The sequence below is a fragment of the Xenopus tropicalis genome, chromosome 7, assembly GCF_000004195.4.
Source record: "Xenopus tropicalis strain Nigerian chromosome 7, UCB_Xtro_10.0, whole genome shotgun sequence".
Classification (NCBI taxonomy): domain Eukaryota; kingdom Metazoa; phylum Chordata; class Amphibia; order Anura; family Pipidae; genus Xenopus; species Xenopus tropicalis.
The window spans coordinates 4320919-4346279 of record NC_030683.2 but is presented as its reverse complement, the minus strand read 5'-3'; the positions used below and the strand labels follow the sequence as shown (position 1 = coordinate 4346279).

General features: G+C 49.6%; 1 protein-coding gene across 1 annotated transcript in view; it reads right to left on the bottom strand.

Moving 5' to 3' along the window:
* The window catches only part of atrnl1 (attractin like 1), a 424206-nt gene that overhangs the window by 343273 nt on the left and 55572 nt on the right, over positions 1-25361 (bottom strand). The window contains exons 3-9 of the mRNA XM_031905726.1: positions 12834-12917; positions 11411-11524; positions 10278-10406; positions 9108-9316; positions 7240-7414; positions 6742-6829; positions 2350-2605 (exon numbers count right to left, since the gene is read on the bottom strand). Of these exons, the coding sequence (XP_031761586.1) occupies positions 2350-2605; positions 6742-6829; positions 7240-7414; positions 9108-9316; positions 10278-10406; positions 11411-11524; positions 12834-12917 (1055 nt within the window). The remainder of the gene's footprint in view (positions 1-2349; positions 2606-6741; positions 6830-7239; positions 7415-9107; positions 9317-10277; positions 10407-11410; positions 11525-12833; positions 12918-25361) is intronic.

Below are 25361 nucleotides of genomic sequence, written 5' to 3'. Positions count from 1 at the left end.
CTCCCTACTATACCTGCTATCCCACAGCCCCAGTCCCTTCCCAGAGGCTATTATCCCCCCACTGCTACTATAGGCACCATCTCTCCCTACTATACCTGCTATCCCACAGCCCCAGTCCCTTCCCAGAGGCTATTATCCCACTGCTACTATAGGCACCATCTCTCCCTACTATACCTGCTATCCCACAGCCCAGTCCCTTCCCAGAGGCTATTATCCCCCCACTGCTACTATAGGCACCATCTCTCCCTACTATACCTGCTATCCCACAGCCCCAGTCCCTTCCCAGAGGCTATTATTCCCCCACTGCTACTATAGACACCATCTCTCCCTACTATACCTGCTATCCCACAGCCCCAGTCCCTTCCCAGAGGCTATTATCCCCCCACTGCTACTATAGGCACCATCTCTCCCTACTATACCTGCTATCCCACAGCCCCAGTCCCTTCCCAGAGGCTATTATCCCCCACTGCTACTATAGGCACCATCTCTCCCTACTATACCTGCTATCCCACAGCCCCCAGTCCCTTCCCAGAGACTATTATCCCCCCACTGCTACTATAGGCACCATCTCTCCCTACTATACCTGCTATCCCACAGCCCCAGTCCCTTCCCAGAGGCTATTATCCCCCCACTGCTACTATAGGCACCATCTCTCCCTACTATACCTGCTATCCCACAGCCCCAGTCCCTTCCCAGAGACTATTATCCCCCCACTGCTACTATAGGCACCATCTCTCCCTACTATACCTGCTATCCCACAGCCCCAGTCCCTTCCCAGAGGCTATTATCCCCCCACTGCTACTATAGGCACCATCTCTCCCTACTATACCTGCTATCCCACAGCCCCAGTCCCTTCCCAGAGGCAATTATCCCCCCAATGCAAGTAAGTTGTACCTGTAGCAGTTTTCTTGTGCTGTCCTTTAAAATACAAGAATAAATACAATGTATGAAGGGAAGCAGAGGAGAATATGGGCAGAATATCTGGGTGGAGAAAAGGGCCCATTTGGATTATCTACATACATCTCAGTGCAGCGTTAGATGGAAAGTTGTTGAAAAACATAATTAAAGTAAAGAGCGCTCGGGGTTTGACAGAGAGAATAATAAAAGGAATAAATCATCGGTACCATAGGGGAGGTGGTGGGCAGAGGACAGTTGGGCGCGGGGGGGGGGAGATGCAGATAAACAGATTAGATGGCAACAACTCAAGGTCAGTATTTAGCCGGTTCCAAGGAAACTTTCATCTCGTCGCTGCTCGGATTATATGAGGACATGAGGGAAAGGAGTGGAAAACTGGCAGAAGCAGTTTTGTCTTCATTTATGGCCACTAAATTAAAGGGGAACTACACCCCAAAAGACAATATCATTCTAAACTACTTCCCAATATATAACTGTACATTTTCACCCTTATGGGTAAATATAATTGCTAGTGAAAGCAGCATCTGTCAGACTGTATATATTGACTGTATACACTGCTGGTTCTGACTACTGAGTGCATTGTATACTGCTCTGTATTAAGACAAAGAATGCCCAGAATGGTGCCATTGGGCACTACAAGGACCGAGACAAGTTTTGCCACATTTCATGATAAACCTGCCCCCCCAATGGCTTCTGTTTCAGTGTATGAGAAATGCTACTGAGTTTAAATATTTGCCCATTTACCCCTCGGCACAGAGTGCTAGCCTCATGTTACTACTTGCCTCCCCCAGGCTACGGGTCATTGCACCCAGGCCCAATATATGGGTGTAGGGGGCGGGCATATCATTCATGTTCATTGGACAGGGAAACAATAGCAAATGATTGGGTTCTGTTTATATTCTGCCTGGACTATTTTATTCCCATCATTGGGCACCAACCAAAAACCCAACTCCTTGCTGACCAATCCATGCCCCTTCCTTCTTGTAAAGTTGGCCATACATGGTGCGATCTGCTCGTTTGGCACCGACACCAAACGAGCAGATCGTCTTCTCACCGTCCATCTACTGTGGGTGATATCAGGCCCTAGGGCCAAAGGTTTTTTTGCTAATCGGCAGGTATATGGGCCATATATGCACCAACGAGCCGATGCAGTCCCCTGCCTGATTGAGTCCTGCCCAATTTTAGGCCAGATATTGGTCGGAGCGGCCCATTGGGGAGCCCATACACAGGCAGATAAGCTGCAGAGTCAGCCTGAATAATAAGGAGATTATAACACAAGAGCAGTAAACAATGAAGTATGAGGCAAGGCTGAAACTAATTCTCTGATTGGCCATTACGCAATTCATTGTCCCTCTGTTTACTTGCCCACCTTAAAGGGAAAGTACAGTGGGTAATAAATCGAGTGTATGTACAGGCTGTGTGCCCGGGACTCACTGAGGTAGAACTCCTGCACGTTGCTGATGTAGCCGTACACAGAGGAGTAGCCAAAGATGATGACCATGACGGCATCCCGGTTATCCAGCTCCACTATGTGGGCGGTGTGGCCCTCCACGGCGTAGTGTTGCCCGTGGTTGAGCACGGTGGGCGTACGGGTGCTCCACGATTGGCTGGAGATGTTGAACACCCAAAGTTCGTCGGTGACGTTGCCGCCGATGGTCTCGATCTTCCCCCCGTACATGTAGATGTCGTCCTGCGGGAGAAGGAGAGGAACGGTGAGATTTTAACGGACCAATAGATTGCGATTGGTCTTCATTTTTTATTAATTGTTATTTCATTTTCAGTTCAGGAGCTCTGCAGTTTCAGCCGCTAATTGGTTGCTAAGGTCCAAGTTAGCTTAGCAACCAGGGAGCGGAGAGGGCCTGAATAGAAAAGACAATTACAAAAAGTAACAATAGCAATAAAACTGAAAGCTGCAAAGAGTAAAAGAGGAAGGCAAATAATTAAAAAAACTATAACATAAATAATGAAGACCAATTGAAAAGTTGCTTAGAATTGGCCATTCTATAACATATTAAACATTAACTTGAAGTTGAACTACACAATGTTTTGGGGGGGACCCCTTCAGCCCCCATATGTAATCAAAGGAACAAAGTTTGACCATGAACAGTAACCGAGAGCAACCCATAAGATGATTGCTTTTAAACAGATGACTAGTAAATGGTACCTGCTGATTGGTTGCTATGGGTTACTGCTCCTGGGCAAACTTAGAGCCTTTTATCACATATGTGGGACAGTGATAGGTAGATTTGAATAGTGGGCTGGTTCCCATAGGGTAGCTTTTTAACCCTTCACTGTGGGGGGGGGGTACAATAACTGTGCCAGTGAGAGGGGCAAGGGGAACTGAGTGAGTGCACTAAATATTAAGGGGCAATAAAGCAGTGAGTGCAGGGAGAGGGCAGTGTTGGTGCTCATTATTGCGGGCAAGTGTTGGCCTATCCCTGCACTAACACCTGCTTAGTAAATGCACAGAGGGTGCTGGGAGTTATCACTGAGCTGCATGAACAATTCAGAACGGTGACAGGTTGCCCTGGAAACTGCTAACAGGGGCCAATGACTATCTGCAACTTTATGGGCCAATCAGGTTGGACTCAGCAGGACTCGTTATTATCTCCATGTATCAAAGTTGCACTCATTTCCCTATAAAAAGGGCCATCAATCCGCCCCGATTCCGAGCGATTATCGCTAATGCGAGGGACGGAGAAGAAATTGAATATTAACAAAATCATAAGAAGCGATGGAAGGCGCGGGGGGCGCGGAGGGGCAATTACGCCAGATGGTTCATACGCGCTGATCCGATTTACCTCCTTAATAATTTGATATTAAACATGGAGTCGCGGCGGCCATCGATACAGATTTGTCCCTCAGCTCCTCAAATGGAGCGAATAGGAATCTACTGTATGTTCCGCAGCCGGCGAGGATATGGCGGCCGCGCGTAATGAGCCCACGAGCAGCCGATGAGCGGCGCCGACTCACAGTCTCATTAAGGGGAGTCAAAGAAAAGGCGTTAATTGTGGCGCTGAAATTAACTGAACTGACTGTGTCTAACGAGCGGCGCTGAGACCCATGGGGGGGGGGGGGAGACTATTGGGACAGCTATTTGGTTGCTGGGGTCCAAATTACCTTAGCAACCAGGGAGTGGTTCAGTGAGAGACATGAATATGAATAGGATCTGCTTGAAAAATACATTATACAAAGTATCAATAACAATAAAACTGGAGCCTCACAGAGCAATAGGGTTTGGCTGCCGGGGTCAGTGACCCCCATTTGAAAGCTGCAAGAAAGCAAATTATTCAAAAAATATAAAAAAATAAATAATAAAGACCAATTGAAAGTTAATATATCAACTAAGGAAGCACCAACCTACATCTTAGTTCCCCTTAAAGCCAAATACGCAGAACAAGAGAAGCGCAGAAGGTACATGTGCCCCCCCCGCAGGAATCCCAGACTGGCCCAAGTGCCCGGCTAATGGCATTATCTCCCTGACTGGCCACGCGGGGCCCCTCACCAGCTGCATTAATCCCTTCAGCCATCACATCTGCTCCCCAGCTGGCCAACCGGCCGCAACTCCCGGCTCTCAGTCCCTCCCCTTGGCTGCTACCTGGCAACACACTCAGTGCCCCCCCCCCGTGTATCACCTGTAGGCGACAGTCAGGGAGCAATGAAGCTGATTCTCTGTGTAGGAATAAAGGGCCACAATAACGATGATTACATTTATTTTTAGGGCAATTTTATTTCCTAACAGGGAAGGCAGTGCTGCACAGAGGCTGCGCCACAAGAGCTGACAGTCCATCCACACAGGATACTACATGTCGCTAAGAGCAGGTAGGAATCACTTGCTCCCTAGGAATGACCCACAGGGAGTTACATATACAATATACAGTATATGTACAGGGACACAGAATGGGAACCCACACACACACCTAGGGGTACCCCAACTCCTGCGCTCAATGTGACTGAACTGAGAATCCAATCTCTACTCCCCCCTATTTCCCTCCTCCCCCCTCTGCAGAGACAGAGAGTGGCCTGAACCTATGAGAGGGGCCGGGGGAATGGAAGGGGGGCTGGGGCATCTTGCCCTACTGTTTTCATTGTGCCCTACTGTCTCCATCTTGCCCTACTGTCTCAATCTTGCCCTACTGTCTCCATCTTGCCCTACTGTCTCCATCTTGCCCTACTGCCTCCATCTTGCCCTACTGTCTCCATCTTGCCCTACTGTCTCCATCTTGCCCTACTGCCTCCATCTTGCCCTACTGTCTCCATCTTGCCCTACTGTCTCCATCTTGCCCTACTGCCTCCATCTTGCCCTACTGTCTCCATCTTGCCCTACTGTCTCCATCTTGTCCTACTGTCTCCATCTTGCCCTACTGTCTCCATCTTGCCCTACTGTCTCCATCTTGCCCTACTGCCTCCATCTTGCCCTACTGTCTCCATCTTGCCCTACTTTCTCCATCTTGCCCTACTGTCTCCATCTTGCCCTACTGCCTCCATCTTGCCCTACTGTCTCCATCTTGCCCTACTGTCTCCATCTTGCCCTACTGTCTCCATCTTGCCCTACTGTCTCCATCTTGCCCTACTGTCTCCATCTTGTCCTACTGTCTCCATCTTGCCCTACTGTCTCCATCTTGCCCTACTGTCTCCATCTTGCCCTACTGTCTCCATCTTGCCCTACTGTCTCCATCTTACCCTACTGTCTCCATCTTGCCCTACTGTCTCCATCTTGCCCTACTGTCTCCATCTTGCCCTACTGTCTCCATCTTGCCCTACTGCCCTACTGTCTCCATCTTGCCCTACTGTCTCCATCTTGTCCTACTGTCTCCATCTTGCCCTACTGTCTCCATCTTGTCCTACTGTCTCCATATTGCCCTACTGCCCCCATCTTGCCCTACTGTCTCCATCTTGTCCTACTGTCTCCATCTTGCCCTACTGTCTCCATCTTGTCCTACTGTCTCCATATTGCCCTACTGTCTCCATCTTGTCCTACTGTCTCCATCTTGTCCTACTGTCTCCATCTTGCCCTACTGTCTCCATCTTGCCCTACTGTCTCCATTGCCCTATGCCCCATCTGCCCTACTGCCCCATCTGCCCTATGTCTCCATCTTGCCCTACTGCCCCCATCTTGCCCTACTGTCTCCTTCTTGTAGTGGGATACAAACTGAAAGAAATAAGTATATGGCAGAGGGACTGGTTTCGCTGCTTTTATCCAAAACATATTTTGTGGCAAAAACAAAGATCCCAAATGTCGGAATGACCCAGGAATACAAACAATACAAAGGGAATCCGGCTGCGGCCGATGGAGGGAAGAGCTGGAGCCGCCTGTCTCTGTTGCTGCCAAAGCTTCGCTCCCGTATAGACGCAAGGAATGTTTTTCCTCTGATAAAACCCCTTTTCTGCAGAACTCTGGTTAAATTTTAATCATATTTTCCCAAAATAAAGAGAAATGTGTTGACTCCAGCTACAGTCAGGCTGCCCCCTGCAGGCCGCACACAGGGATGACTGGCAGCCGCGCTCTGGTCTGAATGGGAGACTGGGGGATGAATGGGGGGGGCTGGAATAGAAAGATCAGTAATAAAAAGAAGCAATAACACAATTTGTAGCTTTACAGATCATTTGTTAGATGGGGTCAGTGACCCTAATTTTTTTTCTATAAAAAAGAAAAAATGAAAGCCGGTTGATAAGTTGCTTAGAATCAGCCTATAACATATGAATTAAATAGTGACCCCCCCCCTGTAATATTAACATTAGTGGCATTGGAGAGTTATTCCCTCTGTGGCATTACTACAGGATAAGTTCCCCTTTAACTACAGTAAATGCAGTTTTTTTGCCCACCTGGTACAGCGCCAGAGAGTGTCCGTATCGCTGCAGGGGCCCCCGCAGAACCGGCACCACGTTCCAGATGCTGCTTTCCACGTTGTAACTGTAACACAAGCAGAACAGACAGGGGATTATTTCTGGGGGGCAGAATGGGGGGGGGGGCACCACTAGGGGGAGCTGAACAATATGGCAGCTCCCTCCTACACATATAGATACTAATATACACAGAATCTGCTCATAGGAAACTGAACCCTAATAAACACAGGGGCCCATATCACTGAGGGCTGCTATATCCCATTCTGACCAGAGGAGGGAGCCCTAGTGCCAATGAATTCTGCTCTAAGTACAGGGATTCCCAAGTTGCTAATGATGTTTCCCCTGAACCCCTAAACCAATGTTTTAGTGGCAAAGCTGAGCCCCAGATATAATGTCAGAACTACAAGTAGGAGGGGCTATAACCCATGAGCAATAGTGACTCCGCCCCCTGCACCCCCTTCCCCCCCCCCCACTTACTTGAGCACCATCTGGAATGAGCTGTAGTTGAAGGCGTGTCCTCCAATCACCCACATGAACTTCCCGTGCATCACGGCCTTATGGGAGGCCCGTCCCACCGAGGGGCTGAAGGGCTTGACGTTGGGCAGAATCCAGTAGGAGTCAGTGGAGGGGACGGTGAGTGAGCAGTCAGGGCCTGGGGGGGGGAAGCAAAGGGGTTGGTAGGAGCTCAGTGGAATGTTGGGTGAGGCTGAAAAAAGACTCATGTCCATCAAGTTTAACCCTGTGGGGGGGTATTTGCTGGGTATAAATGGGCTGCGCCATCTGCCAATCAGGGACAGGGAAAGGAATCAGCAGAACCACAGATGGATCCGAACTCACAGAACAACAGGAGCCTCATGGGCCAAACAGGGGAATCATTGTCCAATAATCTGCTCTCCTCTTATATTTCTCTTTCTCTTTTCTATTCCCCCCCCAACTGTTTGGCCTTACTCCCCCCCCATCCTCCCTCTTCTCCCCCCTTCTATATTTCCCCTCTCCCCCCATTTGTCTCTCTACTCCCCGAACCCCCTTTCCCTTCCCCTCTCTCCTTCTGTCTCTCATCCTCTCTCCTTTTGACTCCAATCTCTTAATTTTATTTGTTCCCCTTTTTTCCTGAATTTAGTTTGCTCCTCTCTGTAACTATAGGCATCTCCTTCAGGAGCAGAGGGGGTTCCATTTCACATCATTCCCGGTGTCTCTGTAGCTAAATATTTACAGGGTCCGACTGTTCTAATTGGGTTTGTGATTATTCCCATACTCGAGAGAAATCACTTGTGGGACTGGTCTGAACACCACAAGCAGGTTAGAAATGACTCCTGATTTACAAGCAAATAAAACGTAATAAATACTAGAGATCAAACTCTTAAAATGAAAAGATTTAATTTTAGCCATTTCATATGAGCATAACTAATTAGTGTCCTGGGATCTGTTTCCAAATTAGTTTAGGTCACATCAACATTAAATCAAAATATACAAGTTGGTGAGTCTGTAGTACTGTAGTGACACCTAGTGGTGAAACAGCAAACTACATAATAACGCACTGCAATCCTGGACAATTTAATATCACATGCGCTTTTGGGCCAAAACCCACCAGTACCAGTGATGTTCGGTACCTTAAAGTCAATATCAAGAGACAAAGGAAAAGGTTAAAGTGCCAAGAGCCAAAGTAGCACATTTATCAAAAAGTGAAATAGAGTTTGCCATAGGTCACCAAATTGAAATGTTAAAAAAGGGTCAAAGAGTCAATGTCACAGTCAATGTGACATACAGGAGGAATTATAGGGAGACAGTCTGACAGTTACACACAGAGATGGGATTCAACTGCCCACTCAGCGACAGCTCTCTAATGAACTCTGCCCTTGTCCTGTGTCTCAGGCTTACAGATAAGGATCAGTGCATGGGGATATAACTGTGACGGAAAATTTTAATAAATGACAGAGGGCTGCAATTTCAGTGTTACAGTAATGGAAAATGGGGCTATTTCAGCACCTTAACTGTCTTGTTAAATACAGGCATTTATTGCCCATTTAATAGGCAAATAATTCTATCTTAATATAAATAACTGCCCATATACCTTTATATTTAGCATAAGTAGAAATCTCTTTCCTATGAAGTCGGCGTAGAGGCGCATTACTCAGACGGGCCACAAGATGTCACTGTGCTACCAAACAAATGCACAGGAACAGGTTTCCCAAACACCAAAGTGCCCTGTATTCCTTGTGAGTGTTTAAAGGGGAAGTGGAACATTTCATTGCATTTATACAAATTGATATACAGAATTATGAAACATAAATACACAGCCCAGTCTGACAGACCCGTGCCAGTGTGGCTGCTGGGGGCACGCGTACCTTGCCAGCTGTCGTTGCAAACACAGAGCTTCTCCCCCGTCAGGTCACAGTAACCGTGGTCTGGGCTCCCGCAGTTGTTCTTACAGTAGGGAATGTCGCAAGCCTCTCCCTTCCAGTATTTGTCACATTCACAGTAAACTCTGCTGGGAACCAACGAGCTGCCAGTGCATTTGCCATGTCCGGAGCAATTACTGGGGCACGAGTTTATTCTGGGGGGGAACATGGAGAAAAGCAGCTTGTGAGAGAGGTGCCCAGGGTACCCCTGGAACTATAGCGGGGTGACTGTTACCCCAATGTTTCTATATATCTGTAACCTTGTTATGGGCTAAGGGGGCCCAGCCTGAAGGCCAGTTAGGGGGGGATTTGGGGTGAGTGCTTATTTGTGCCCTGGGTACCCCTGGAACTATAGCGGGGTGACTGTTACCCCAATGTTTCTATATATCTGTAACCTTGTTATGGGCTAAGGGGGCCCAGCCTGAAGGCCAGTTAGGGGGGGATTTGGGGTGAGTGCTTATTTGTGCCCTGGGTACCCTGGAAACTATAGCAGGGTGGACTGTTACCCCAATGTTTCTATATATCTGTAACCTTGTTATGGGCTAAGGGGGCCCAGCCTGAAGGCCAGTTAGGGGGGGATTTGGGGTGAGTGCTTATTTGTGCCCTGGTACCCCTGGAACTATAGCGGGGTGACTGTTACCCCAATGTTTCTATATATCTGTAACCTTGTTATGGGCTAAGGGGCCCAGCCTGAAGGCCAGTTAGGGGGGGATTTGGGGTGAGTGCTTATTTGTGCCCTGGGTACCCTGGGAACTATAGCGGGGTGACTGTACCCCAATGTTTCTATATATCTGTAACCTTGTTTAGGGCTAAGGGGCCCAGCCTGAAGGCCAGTTAGGGGGGGATTGGGGTGAGTGCTTATTTGTGCCCTGGGTACCCCTGGAACTATAGCGGGGTGACTGTTACCCCAATGTTTCTATATATCTGTAACCTTGTTATGGGCTAAGGGGGCCCAGCCTGAAGGCCAGTTAGGGGGGGATTTGGGGTGAGTGCTTATTTGGCCATTGTTAAAGGGACCCTATTACCCCAGAAGGACAGATGTGGGTGTCAGATAACTCCCAGAAGCCCCAGCAGAGTGGCCCCGGGGCCGGTAGCACTATACAGGGTTGAACGTACGAGTAGAAGATGTTGAAGCCGGTCAGGTTATAAGCTGCGTCGCTGAAAAAGTGCAGTAAGGCAAATCCCGAGGTTGTAACAACTTCTGGTACAGTCTCATTCCCGGGTGCTTCTGGCACAATCAGACCACTAGGGGGCAGGAAGGAGAGAGGAGACAACCATTTTTATTATTGTATTTATAACCATTTGAAAGCCCCACCCCAGTGCATTATGGGAACAGGCAATATGCCATTAAGGAGTGCAGTTGCTTAGAAACGCTGGACCGTACCAAATGCCTCTTGCTACAGGGGTGACAGGGACATTAAACCTGTAGAATGGAAGTTAATGTTAAACTACAACTCTAAGGGGCAGATTTATTAGCACTGGAGACAAACATCGCCAGTCATGTTGCCTACAATAACCAATCAGATCTTTTCATTTGTTTTCTAAGCAGATTCCTAACTGTTTCCATATGGCTGAGGATTCACAGACACACGGCCCTGAAATCCCACAGGGGGTAAGTTTCCTCTGGGCCGGTCTGATAGGGAGAAATGTGGGGCAGGGATTAGTAAATAGGGCACATGTGTCTTCCCTTATAGAAAAGAAAGATAATGTGAATAGATAGATAGATAGATAGATAGATGATAATAATAGATAGAATGACAGATACGTATATATATGATAGATAAATGATAATAATAGAATGATAGATAGATAGATAGATAGATAGATAGATAGATAGATAGATAGATAGATATACAGATAGATGATGATAATAATAGATAGAATGATAGAATGATAGATAGATGATAGATAGATAGATAGATGATAGATAGATAGATAGTTAGATAGATGATAGATAGATAGACAGACAGACAGACAGACAGACAGACAGACAGACAGATAGATAGATAGATAGATAGATGATAGATAGATAATAGATAGATAGATGATAGATAGACAGATAGATAGATAGACAGACAGATAGATAGATTATAGATAGACAGACAGATAGATGATAGATAGATAGATAGATAGATAGATAGATAGATAGATAGACAGACAGACAGACAGATAGATGATAGATAGATAGATAGATAGATAGATGATAATAGATAGAATGAGTTTCTGGGTACAGTGGGGGAGTCACTCACCTAAGCACGGCAATCAGGGGGGAGTAGATGGAGTCCCCATCATAGATATACATATGGTCCCAGCTACACTCAGTGGCGAAGTGATTGAAGCGTAACCTCAGCACTGCGTGGGGGCTGTGAGGAAACAATGGAGCGTTAGCTCTGCGCGCGTCACAGAGAGGCAGTTTCTAACCTCTGCTTCCACCCTGTGTCCATTGCTCATTTGCCCCCTCTGAAATTGCCAACTTGCAAGTCTCAGTCGGCCAATCAGCAATCCCTCAGCAGTGACTTCCCATGGCGACTTGCCAGGCTGCCCAATGCCCATCGGCCAGAGTGGCCAGGTTTCCTTAATCCCCCATTTGCTGCTGTACTGACAGTTAAGGACTTGGCAGCCCCGTGGCACCATTTTGGCAAAGGCACAGAATATTTAGTGGGCACAATACATTAGTGGGCACAATACATTAGTGGGCACTATACATTAGTGGGCACTATACATTAGTGGGCACAGTACATTAGTGGGCACAATACATTAGTGGGCACAATACATTAGTGGGCACTATACATTAGTGGGCACAGTACATTAGTGGGCACAATACATTAGTGGGCACAATACATTAGTGGGCACAATACATTAGTGGGCACTATACATTAGTGGGCACAATACATTAGTGGGCACAGTACATTAGTGGGCACAATACATTAGCAGGAAAGTGCTGACTGGGCACCAGTGCCAAGGCTCTGCCAGTTTGCTCTGTTATTAGCGGCTCCTGTAAATCCCCCAAGAAGCCATAATAAAGGGAGGGCGCTGGGAGTGCAGCCCGTGTACCAACGACTTCCCGCGCCTTTATGTTCCGGCTCCGCGGATAAATGTTCCGTTTAGTTTATTGTCTGACCTTCGGGTCAGGATCCTCTCTCGGAATCGCATTCTGCGAAGCCATTAACCTTTTTACAAGGCCGGACGGAGTTATTGCGCCCGCGTCGGTTAGGGCAATATTTATGGGTCTGATTCTTACACAGGAGACCAGCGCTCCTGCCCGGGGGCCCCTCTGCGTAGGTGGGAGAGTTATGGCTCAGGGGGGGCTTCGCTCTCTTATCTGGGTTATTGGAACCGGGATAAAATTCATTTATATTCTCTGGACTCGACCTGCCGTGGCGCTGCCCGAGCTACTGTGCAAGTGATACCCAGACTGGCATTACTTTATAGGGCCCCTAATCCCCCCAAAACCATAGTTTGAGTTTGTGCATTCGTCAGGAACCCCACTGGGCCCCCTAATGGGGTCTTCCTTATCTCTTGCCCTGCCCCTGTGTTTCTGAGGGATTCTGCCTTGGCCCAGTCCAGTCTGCCGGCCAATTGTAGGGGAACACAGCCCACTCCTGCCCCCCCATACCCCAGCACCGGGGGCAAAACCAAGAGAAACCCCTGGGTTTGTTCCATGATACTCACTAGCCCTCAATCAGCCACGTGCATTTGGTCTTGTACTTATAGTTGATGGGTCCGTCTGTTAGATATCCTGAGGGTTCTGTTAACCTGCAAGAATAAAGGGAGACCCAATTCAGAACCAATGGAGCCGGCAGTAACGTCTCCGATACCCGAATGGATATTTCTTTATAAGAACACAAACAATAAAGTATTGTAGAACCATACAGGGGGGTCCCTGTGCTGAAAGCTCCGGTCCGACAGCACCAACACACACTACCCCCCCCCAGTAACTACACAATTACAGCAGCCACAGAGATGCTCATATAAAGAGAATGGGGCACAAAGTGGCTTATTATGGTACCAGCGCCAGTCTTTATTCACAGAAGAAACACATTGGGGCATTTAATAAAAGGAGCACAATGGTGGGCGAAGGGGAATAGGACCCCCCACTATCCAAGCTGCCGCCACGGCGCCACGGATTGGAGAAGATTCCCCACAATGCACTTAATGATTGTGGAAAATGGGACAGGCAGGCGCAGTGGGTCCGGTTCTGTAAATCTTCATGTAAGTGGATGGTGCGCGCTGTGCCGTAGCTCATTGCTTGATACCCAGCGGGGGGCCCGGGGAAAGAGGTGCTTTATGGCTGCTGCCGTAATCTCTCTTTATTATACATTATTATTGGGTTTCACAGCGTAATGATTATAGCAGGATTCTGTTTGTGCCATGTTTGTGCCACACTCAGGGCCTGGCACAGGGCGGTACAGCTGCAAACACACCGGCACTGACTTAATCAGCAGATACGGACCTGGCCAACAGAGCCCAGCAGATACTTGGCCGATCCTTGACCAGATGGGGAGGTGGGGACACAGTTTTGGCCCTATACACTGCCCAAGAAGCAGCCACTTTGGCCAATGCCAAAAGTAGCTTTACAGATGGCCCATAGTTAAGTGCCCCGGTGCAAAAATCCCAGGGTTTCCCAAGAGAAACAGCAGTTGGTTGGAGTTCATGGAAAGAAAATGGCACTATGGCAGCTCCTACAGATATTAACACTGAGGGAGGAATTGGAGGTTCCGGTGCTGTTCTAGACTGCCTGCCCCAAGCCGGAGCTATAATAAAAGCTAATTAGCAGAACCTATGGGAGGAGCCTGGTATTAAGGATTTACAGAACGGCACAGCCAAGGGCGTCCAACACAGAGATATGGATGGGGTCAGCCTATCAAGGGCGCCGTGGGCCATAATCGCACCTTCGGACCCCCGTGCCCGACTCCTATTCATTTCTGTCCTTCAGAACTGCACGATCATCAGAATTAATGACAATATTCCCTGTACAATTAAAATGGGGTCATTATAGAGAATAATCTGCTGATCTGACGGCAAATCTTTCGCTTTATACAAGGGAAATGTGGAACAACATAAATGTTAGGTGTAAAGGTTTTACTTCCCCTTTAATCCCCTGCTTGGGGGGGGCGTATTATACAGTTTGGCAATTTCAGGATCCTGTTATTCACATAGAAATAAACCCATGTGCAGAGGCGTTTGGTGCAAAGCGCGTTGGGGTGACAATTGTATCTATTCCATGATATATGGGCCAATCACAAGCACTACCATGGGAGACGGTGTCCTTGGGGTATGGCGGTTCCGTATATATTACAGGCACTTGTCATCGTAATGGGACAATAATTCTCCTTATAGGGCCCCATGTATGAACTGCACAAGCAGGGAATTACATAAATATCACTTGCCTTTTACTCAGGGTGGGTGCCACGTTTGCCTTGGATCCCCCTAACCTTCAGGCTGGGCCCCCTTAGCCCATAACAAGGTTGCAGATATATAGAAACATTGGGGTAACAGTCACCCTGCTATAGTTCCAGGGGTACCCAGGGCACAAATAAGCACTCACCCCAAATCCCCCCCTAACTGGCCTTTAGGCTGGGCCCCCTTAGCCCATAACAAGGTTACAGATATATAGAAACATTGGGGTAACAGTCACCCCGCTATAGTTCCAGGGGTACCCAGGGCACAAATAAGCACTCACCCCAAATCCCCCCCTAACTGGCCTTCAGGCTGGGCCCCCTTAGCCCATAACAAGGTTACAGATATATAGAAACATTGGGGTAACAGTCACCCCGCTATAGTTCCAGGGGTACCCAGGGCACAAATAAGCACTCACCCCAAATCCCCCCCTAACTGGCCTTCAGGCTGGGCCCCCTTAGCCCATAACAAGGTTACAGATATATAGAAACATTGGGGTAACAGTCACCCTGCTATAGTTCCAGGGGTACCCAGGGCACAAATAAGCACCCCAAATCCCCCCCTAACTGGCCTTCAGGCTGGGCCCCTTAGCCCATAACAAGGTTACAGATATATAGAAACATTGGGGTAACAGTCACCCTGCTATAGTTCCAGGGGTACCCAGGGCACAAATAAGCACTCACCCCAAATCCCCCCCTAACTGGACTTTAGGCTGGGCCCCCTTAGCCCATAACAAGGTTACAGATATATAGAAACATTGGGGTAACAGTCACCCCGCTATAGTTCCAGGGGTACCCAGGGCACAAATAAGCACTCACCCCAAATCCCCCCCTAACTGGCCTTCAGGCTGGGCCCCCTTAGCCCATAACAAGGTTACAGATATATAGAAACATTGGGGTAACAGTCACCCCGCTATAGTTCCAGGGGTACCCAGGGCACAAATAAGCACTCACCCAAATCCCCCCCTAACTGGCCTTCAGGCTGGGCCCCCTTAGCCCATAACAAGGTTACAGATATATAGAAACATTGGGGTAACAGTAACCCTGCTATAGTTCCAGGGGTACCCAGGGCACAAATAAGCACCCCAAATCCCCCCCTAACTGGCCTTCAGGCTGGGCCCCCTTAGCCCATAACAAGGTTACAGATATATAGAAACATTGGGGTAACAGTCACCCTGCTATAGTTCCAGGGGTACCCAGGGCACAAATAAGCACTCACCCCAAATCCCCCCCTAACTGGCCTTCAGGCTGGGCCCCCTTAGCCCATAACAAGGTTACAGATATATAGAAACATTGGGGTAACAGTCACCCCGCTATAGTTCCAGGGGTACCCAGGGCACAAATAAGCACTCACCCCAAATCCCCCCCCTAACTGGCCTTCAGGCTGGGCCCCCTTAGCCCATAACAAGGTTACAGATATATAGAAACATTGGGGTAACAGTCACCCCGCTATAGTTCCAGGGGTACCCAGGGCACAAATAAGCACTCACCCCAAATCCCCCCCTAACTGGCCTTCAGGCTGGGCCCCCTTAGCCCATAACAAGGTTACAGATATATAGAAACATTGGGGTAACAGTCACCCTGCTATAGTTCCAGGGGTACCCAGGGCACAAATAAGCACCCCCAAATCCCCCCCTAACTGGCCTTCAGGCTGGGCCCCCTTAGCCCATAACAAGGTTACAGATATATAGAAACATTGGGGTAACAGTCACCCCGCTATAGTTCCAGGGGTACCCAGGGCACAAATAAGCACTCACCCCAAATCCCCCCCCTAACTGGCCTTCAGGCTGGGCCCCCTTAGCCCATAACAAGGTTACAGATATATAGAAACATTGGGGTAACAGTCACCCCGCTATAGTTCCAGGGGTACCCAGGGCACAAATAAGCACTCACCCCAAATCCCCCCCTTACTGGCCTTCAGGCTGGGCCCCCTTAGCCCATAACAAGGTTACAGATATATAGAAACATTGGGGTAACAGTCACCCCGCTATAGTTCCAGGGGTACCCAGGGCACAAATAAGCACTCACCCCAAATCCCCCCCTTACTGGCCTTCAGGCTGGGCCCCCTTAGCCCATAACAAGGTTACAGATATATAGAAACATTGGGGTAACAGTCACCCCGCCATAGTTCCAGGGGTACCCAGGGCACAAATAAGCACTCACCCCAAATCCCCCCCTAACTGGCCTTCAGGCTGGGCCCCCTTAGCCCATAACAAGGTTACAGATATATAGAAACATTGGGGTAACAGTCACCCCGCTATAGTTCCAGGGGTACCCAGGGCACAAATAAGCACTCACCCCAAATCCCCCCCTAACTGGCCTTCAGGCTGGGCCCCCTTAGCCCATAACAAGGTTACAGATATATAGAAACATTGGGGTAACAGTCACCCTGCTATAGTTCCAGGGGTACCCAGGGCACAAATAAGCACCCCCAAATCCCCCCCTAACTGGCCTTCAGGCTGGGCCCCCTTAGCCCATAACAAGGTTACAGATATATAGAAACATTGGGGTAACAGTCACCCCGCTATAGTTCCAGGGGTACCCAGGGCACAAATAAGCACTCACCCCAAATCCCCCCCCTAACTGGCCTTCAGGCTGGGCCCCCTTAGCCCATAACAAGGTTACAGATATATAGAAACATTGGGGTAACAGTCACCCCGCTATAGTTCCAGGGGTACCCAGGGCACAAATAAGCACTCACCCCAAATCCCCCCCTAACTGGCCTTCAGGCTGGGCCCCCTTAGCCATAACAAGGTTACAGATATATAGAAACATTGGGGTAACAGTCACCCTGCTATAGTTCCAGGGGTACCCAGGGCACAAATAAGCACCCCAAATCCCCCCCTAACTGGCCTTCAGGCTGGGCCCCCTTAGCCCATAACAAGGTTACAGATATATAGAAACATTGGGGTAACAGTCACCCCGCTATAGTTTCAGGGGTACCCAGGGCACAAATAAGCACTCACCCCAAATCCCCCCCCTAACTGGCCTTCAGGCTGGGCCCCCTTAGCCCATAACAAGGTTACAGATATATAGAAACATTGGGGTAACAGTCACCCCGCTATAGTTCCAGGGGTACCCAGGGCACAAATAAGCACTCACCCCAAATCCCCCCCTTACTGGCCTTCAGGCTGGGCCCCCTTAGCCCATAACAAGGTTACAGATATATAGAAACATTGGGGTAACAGTCACCCCGCTATAGTTCCAGGGGTACCCAGGGCACAAATAAGCACTCACCCCAAATCCCCCCCTTACTGGCCTTCAGGCTGGGCCCCCTTAGCCCATAACAAGGTTACAGATATATAGAAACATTGGGGTAACGGTCACCCTGCTATAGTTCCAGGGGTACCCAGGGCACAAATAAGCACTCACCCCAAATCCCCCCCTAACTGGCCTTCAGGCTGGGCCCCCTTAGCCCATAACAAGGTTACAGATATATAGAAACATTGGGGTAACAGTCACCCCGCTATAGTTCCAGGGGTACCCAGGGCACAAATAAGCACTCACCCCAAATCCCCCCCTAACTGGCCTTCAGGCTGGGCCCCCTTAGCCCATAACAAGGTTACAGATATATAGAAACATTGGGGTAACAGTCACCCCGCTATAGTTCCAGGGGTACCCAGGGCACAAATAAGCACTCACCCCAAATCCCCCCCTAACTGGCCTTCAGGCTGGGCCCCCTTAGCCCATAACAAGGTTACAGATATATAGAAACATTGGGGTAACAGTCACCCTGCTATAGTTCCAGGGGTACCCAGGGCACAAATAAGCACTCACCCCAAATCCCCCCCTAACTGGCCTTCAGGCTGGGCCCCCTTAGCCCATAACAAGGTTACAGATATATAGAAACATTGGGGTAACAGTCACCCCGCTATAGTTCCAGGGGTACCCAGGGCACAAATAAGCACTCACCCCAAATCCCCCCCTAACTGGCCCTCAGGCTGGGCCCCCTTAGCCCATAACAAGGTTACAGATATATAGAAACATTGGGGTAACAGTCACCCCGCTATAGTTCCAGGGGTACCCAGGGCACAAATAAGCACTCACCCCAAATCCCCCCCTAACTGGCCTTCAGGCTGGGCCCCCTTAGCCCATAACAAGGTTACAGATATATAGAAACATTGGGGTAACAGTCACCCCGCTATAGTTCCAGGGGTACCCAGGGCCTTCAGGCTGGGCCGGTTCAGCCTATAACCATGTTGCTCAGTCTTTAATCCTTTAGTTATTGCTTAACTACAACTCCCAGAACCTCAGACCCACAGGCTGAAGGATGACACCAGAGTGACCCACATCCCCCAGTTTCCAGCCCATGAACCCAAACACTTTATATTCTGACCCAGTCGCCCCCCCGTGCCTAACACACACTGACAGACCCGGCTGATGGGGCACAGTTTGCCGGAGGTGCCGCCGTACTAGGCTGCGGCGGAGCATGTACAGCAGCCTCCTCCCTCGGGGCCTGTAGGTCGCGCAAGAAGAAATCTCTGTACCAAGAAGAGTTTGTACATAAAACTGCTGGTTATTCTCAGGAACCAATAAACATTCCCCTAAATGACATCATATACCTGATTTAAACATTAAAGGGGAAATTCATCCAACAACCAATTTTACATAGAGAGATAAAATGTAATTCTAAGCCATATTCCAATATACACCTGACTGGGAGTTGTAGTACAACATCACCTGGAGGGCTGCTGGTTGTTTCAGAAGAATTCCCAGCATCCCCTGCAGGCTGACTGCCAGCTGAGGCTGATGGGAAAGATAGTTTAGCAAATAGAATAATCATGAGGCCGTTTCTTGCCCCACTGCTCTGAACATAAGGAGATAAGTAAAATAAGGGGAATTGCCCCCAGGGGGGGGGAGTAATGGGTCTCCGGGGTCCAACTTGCAAAGCAAACAGAACCTCCCAGGTTTAAATGGAAGTTAAAAGCTTCGCTGGGGTAATGAATATTCTGGCTTGGAAGAACGGAGGATTTTATTGGGCCAATGGCGGGATCCCTGGGGCATTTGTATGAACTTGGGGGGTATTTACTGATCCCATGCACCCACATACACTACATTCATGGGCAACATAGGAATCTCTATTAAAGGGGAAGTAACACTTGTTTACAATAAGCTATATACTATATAATACTTTGTCCAATCAGTTAATATAAAAATGTGCAGGTTTTTTGAGAGACATTCAATGAGCCGAGGGCAAAACCAGCCAGGCAGAGAGGAGCCATTATAGCCTGGAGCTACTGGGCCTGGGGGGAGTTGGGCTTATGGCCTCATATCCTGATGGTTCCGGCCCAGGGAGAATGCCCGGCTGTGATGCCCCCGAGCCCAGCACTGAGGGTCCGGCTATACCCCCCGGGCTGCAGTAAGTGCCAGCATGGGAGGCAATACAAGGCCGGGCCCTATTATTCTGCGCAGCCTCCGGCCGGGGGCCCGACCCAGCTGATTGGATAAGGGCGGCACACAAGGGGGTCTCAACAGCCTGACAAGTGACTCAGTGCAGAATCTCCTGTAATTTCCAAATGTCACCGGCTCTGTATACGGATCCATCCCACACAAATGGCCTGGTTGCTATGATACACAGCCAGAGACAGGTGGGCAACAGTTGGAAAAGGGGGGGCAGCAGCTGGAAAGGGGTGGGCAGCAGCTGGAAAGGGGTGGGCAGCAGCTGGAAAGGGGTGGGCTGCAGCTGGAGAGGGGTGGGCAGCAGCTGGAGAGGGGTGGGCTGCAGCTGTAGAGAGGGGTGGGCAGCAGCTGGAGAGGGGTGGGCAGCAGCTGGAGAGGGGTGGGCAGCAGCTGGAGAGGGGTGGGCAGCAGCTGGAAGGGGTGGGCAGCAGCTGGAGAGGGGTGGGCAGCAGCTGGAGAGGGGTGGGCAGCAGACGGAGAGGGGTGGGCAGCAGCCGGAGAGGGGTGGGCAGCAGCTGGAGAGGGGTGGGCAAAAGCCGGAGAGGGGTGGGCAGCAGCCGGAGAGGGGTGGGCAGCAGCTGGAGAGGGGTGGGCAACAGCTGGAGAGGGGTGGGCAGCAGCTGGAGAGGGGTGGGCAGCAGCTGGAGAGGGCGTGGGCAGCAGCTGGAGAGGAGTGGCAACAGGGGCCTGGAGAGGGGTGGGCAGCAGCTGGAGAGGGGCACTGGGGGGGGCAGCAGCTGGAGAGGAGTGGGCAACTGCCGGAGAGGGGTGGGCAGCGAGGGTGGGAGCAGGGGAGTGGGCAACTGCCGGAGAGGGGTGGGCAGCAGCTGGAGAGGAGTGGGCAACTGCCGGAGAGGGGTGGGCAGCAGCTGGAGAGGAGTGGGCAACTGCCGGAGAGGGGTGGGCAGCAGCTGGAGAGGAGTGGGCAACTGCCGGAGAGGGGTGGGCAGCAGCTGGAGAGGGGTGGGCAGCAGAGACAGATTGGAGTCTTGCACCTCCAGGGAACGCCACTTACCCATGTACAAACCCCCTACACTATCATTATTTGTAAGGAATCCAGTCCCATAAGCTTTTTCTGAACTACAACTCCCAGCAGGCTCAAGCAATAAAGAATGCTCTCTGTATAGATAAATATGGTGCAAATCTAGTCACACATGAGCAAACAGAGGCAGCATCTCGGGGGGAGACCCAAGGGGGGGTAAGCAGACGCTGCCGGTGCATCACATGGAGATTCTGCAAGAAAGGGAATGAGCTGGGCTCTCCGGGGAATGAAGAGACCGTGTGTCCTGCCCCAATCACATTTCAGCCAACGGTTACAACTCCCGGTGCCCTGCGAGCCAATGGGCTGAGGGAATGTTCATGCGTTTCCCAGGCCGGGTTCTGAGACGTGGAATCTGCACAGACAAGAGGAGCCAAGTGGGATTTTCCTGGCCCTGCCTGGGGTATCACATTCCCCCCTTGGCTGCAACGTGAGCGCCGGGAATGCCATAAACGCCTTGTGCTCAGGAACATTACAGAGCGACGGCCTCTGCCCAGCGGCAAATCCACGGACTACTCCAACAGCATCAAGTCTGAATGTGTGGGAACCACTAAAGCCCACCCAGACTGTTATATTCCCCAGCAGTTTCCATAGCAAACCGGTCATATAAACTGGGGGTACCCAGAACATTCCTTCTCTGTATATTTGTATTTATACATATGGGTAGGGGGTGCCATAGTGTTTCTCTTAGACAGTACAGTATGGGGGTACAGCTTATTGTGTGCCCAGAACATTCCTTCTCTGTATATTTGTATTTATACATATGGGTAGGGGGTGCCATAGTGTTTCCCTTAGACAGTACAGTATGGGGGTACAGCTTATTGTGTGCCCAGAACATTCCTTCTCTGTATATTTGTATTTATACATATGGGTAGGGGGTGCCATAGTGTTTCCCTTAGACAGTACAGTATGGGGGTACAGCTTATTGTGTGCCCAGAACATTCCCTCTCTGTATATTTGTATTTATACATATGGGTAGGGGGTGCCATAGTGTTTCCCTTAGACAGTACAGTTATGGGGGTACAGCTTATTGTGTGCCCAGAACATTCCTTCTCTGTATATTTGTATTTATACATATGGGTAGGAGGTGCCATAGTGTTTCCCTTAGACAGTACAGTATGGGGGTACAGCTTATTGTGTGCCCAGAACATTCCTTCTCTGATATATTTGTATTTATTACATATGGGTAGGGGGTGCCATAGTGTTTCCCTTAGACAGTACAGTATGGGGGTACAGCTTATTGTGTGCCCAGAACATTCCTTCTCTGTATATTTGTATTTATACATATGGGTAGGGGGTGCCATAGTGTTTCCCTTAGACAGTACAGTATGGGGGTACAGCTTATTGTGTGCCCAGAACATTCCTTCTCTGTATATTTGTATTTATACATATGGGTAGGGGTGCCATAGTGTTTCCCTTAGACAGTACAGTATGGGGGTACAGCTTATTGTGTGCCCAGAACATTCCTTCTCTGTATATTTGTATTTATACATATGGGTAGGGGTGCCATAGTGTTTCCCTTAGACAGTACAGTATGGGGGTACAGCTTATTGTGTGCCCAGAACATTCCTTCTCTGTATATTTGTATTTATACATATGGGTAGGGGGTGCCATAGTGTTTCCCTTAGACAGTACAGTATGGGGGTACAGCTTATTGTGTGCCCAGAACATTCCTTCTCTGTATATTTGTATTTATACATATGGGTAGGGGGTGCCATAGTGTTTCCCTTAGACAGTACAGTATGGGGAGTACAGCTTATTGTGTGCCCAGAACATTCCTTCTCTGTATATTTGTATTTATACATATGGGTAGGAGGTGCCATAGTGTTTCCCTTAGACACACAATATGGGTGGGGGTCCCCATTTAAGCTCAAGATAACTCTGGGTATCCCTGTTTCTGCCCCATGACAATCCAGGGCACGGAGGAGCAGTGCATCTAAATGTCATTCTCCAACTGTCAGTTCCCCACATTATCTTTTATTTATAAAGCACCGAAATGTTTCAGCAGGCAAAGCACTTACGCGCGTAACTAGCACTCTCCCCTTTCTCCCATAATTCCCTTTGTGCCGGGCTCGGCAGCCGCTCTCCCCAGGTAACTGATTAATACTTAAAGAGCACAGAGAAAGCGCTTCCCAACACTGCTGCATCCTGATTGGTGCCTGAGGGAACAGTGTAGGAAGGTACAGTACCAATCCTAGGGGGAGTCAGATACATTTTGGGGGGAAACATCGCTTTCCATAGCGCACAACTGCCCCACCCCAATATATTTAATTCCCCCTGGGGTCAGAGTGACCAGACATCCCAAAAGCACAACACTATGATTCTACATTACCCTGTCCCTAATGTATCTGGGGGCAGCCATATTGATCCTCGTCAGAGCAGCCAGATAACTGCAGGAAACAGCGCCACCTAGTGGTTCTTTCCCAAATTATTATTTATAAGTGTTTCTATTTATGTACAAATATGTGTATTTTATTTCCCTGGAAAGGAAATGAGCAAAGGAGCCTCGTTGCTGTGGGGCCAGTCGGGCCAGTCGGTGCTGGTTCTGTTCCGGCACCTCAGGCAGCCAGATCCCATATCCCACCATGGAACGCTGATTATTTACCCGGTGATTTGTTCTATTCACATTAAGCGCAGAAGGGAACCCAATAAAGCGAGGAGGGAATTATTGTAGCAGCTCGAGTGAATCAAATATTTCAGCTATGTCTTGGGCGCAACAAAGTCGCTTGGCTCCGGCCCCCACCCAGACACAAACACAGGGGCGGGGGGGCAGATTAGCCTTCTGTCTTCACTCACTGAGGGAAAATATAAATATATTCTGCAACATTTAAAAAAAGAAAAAAAAGATGTAAAATCTTCAACCATGGAGCCATTAATTGGGCTGTGGGGGGGGGAGCAGAACCATTAATTGGGCTGTGGGGGGGGGGAGCAGAACCATTAATTGGGCTGTGGGGGGGGGAGCAGAACCATTAATTGGGCTGTGGGGGGGGGGAGCAGAACCATTAATTGGGCTGTGGGGGCGGGGAGCAGAACCATTAATTGGGCTGTGGGGGGGGGAGCAGAACCATTAATTGGGCTGTGGGGGGGGAGCAGAACCATTAATTGGGCTGTGTGGGGGGAGCAGAACCATTAATTGGGGCTGTGTGGGGGGAGCAGAACCATTAATTGGGCTGTGGGGGAGAGCAGAATCATTATCTGGGCTCTGGGGGGAAGCAGAACCATTAATTGGGCTGTGGGGGGGGGAGCAGAACCATTAATTGGGTTGTGAGGGGGGGGAGAAGAACCATTAACTGGGCTGTGTGCAGGAAGGAATTATTAAACTAACTGGGCTGTGGGGGGGGGGAATCATTAATTGGGTTGTGGAGGGAGGAATTATTAAGAGGCCTGTTGGGGGGGAGGGTGGAACCATTAATTGGGCTGTGGGGAGGAAGGCAGAACCATTAATTGGGCTGTGGGGGGGGGGGGGGAGGGCATAACCATTAATTGGGCTGTTAGGAGGACGGAACCATTAATTTGGGCTGTGGAGGGAAGGGCATAACCATTAACTGGGCTGTGGGGAGGGCAGAACCATTAACTGTGCTGTGGGGGGACGGGCAGAACCATTAATTGGGCTGTGAGGGAAAGAGCAGAACCATTATTTGGGCTGTGGGGGGGAGGGCAGAACCATTAATTCTGCTGTGGGGGGGAGGGCAGAATCATTATCTGGGCTGTGGGGGGGGGAGCAGAACCATTAATTGGGCTGTGTGGAGGGAGGAATTATTAATTGGGCTGTGGGGGGGGGACAGAACCATTAATTGGGCTGTGGGGGGGAGGGCAAACCATTATTTGGGCTGTGTGGAGGCAGGAATTATTAAATTAACTGGGCTGTGGCGGGGGGGGGGACCATTATTTGGGCTGTCTGGAGGAAAGAATTATTAAACTACCTGGGCTGTGGGGGGGGGGCATTAATTGGGCTGTGTGGAGGGAGGAAATATTAATAGGCCTGTTGGGGGGGAAGGCACAAGCATTAATTGGGCTGCAGGGGGAGAGCAGAACCATTAATTGGGCTGTGGGGGGAGAGCAGAACCATTAATTGGGCTGTGAGGAGGGCAGAACCATTAATTGGGCTGTGGAGGGAAGGGCAGAACAATTAATTGGGATGTGGGGGGAGAGCAGAACCATTAACTGGGCTGTGGGGGAGAGCAGAACCATTAACTGGGCTGTGGGGGGAGAGCAGAACCATTAACTGGGCTGTGGGGGGAGAGCAGAACCATTAATTGGGCTGTGAGGAGGGCAGAACCATTAAGTGGGCTGTGGGTGGAGAGCAGAACCATTAACTGGGCTGTGGGGGGAGAGCAGAACCATTAATTGGGCTGTGAGGAG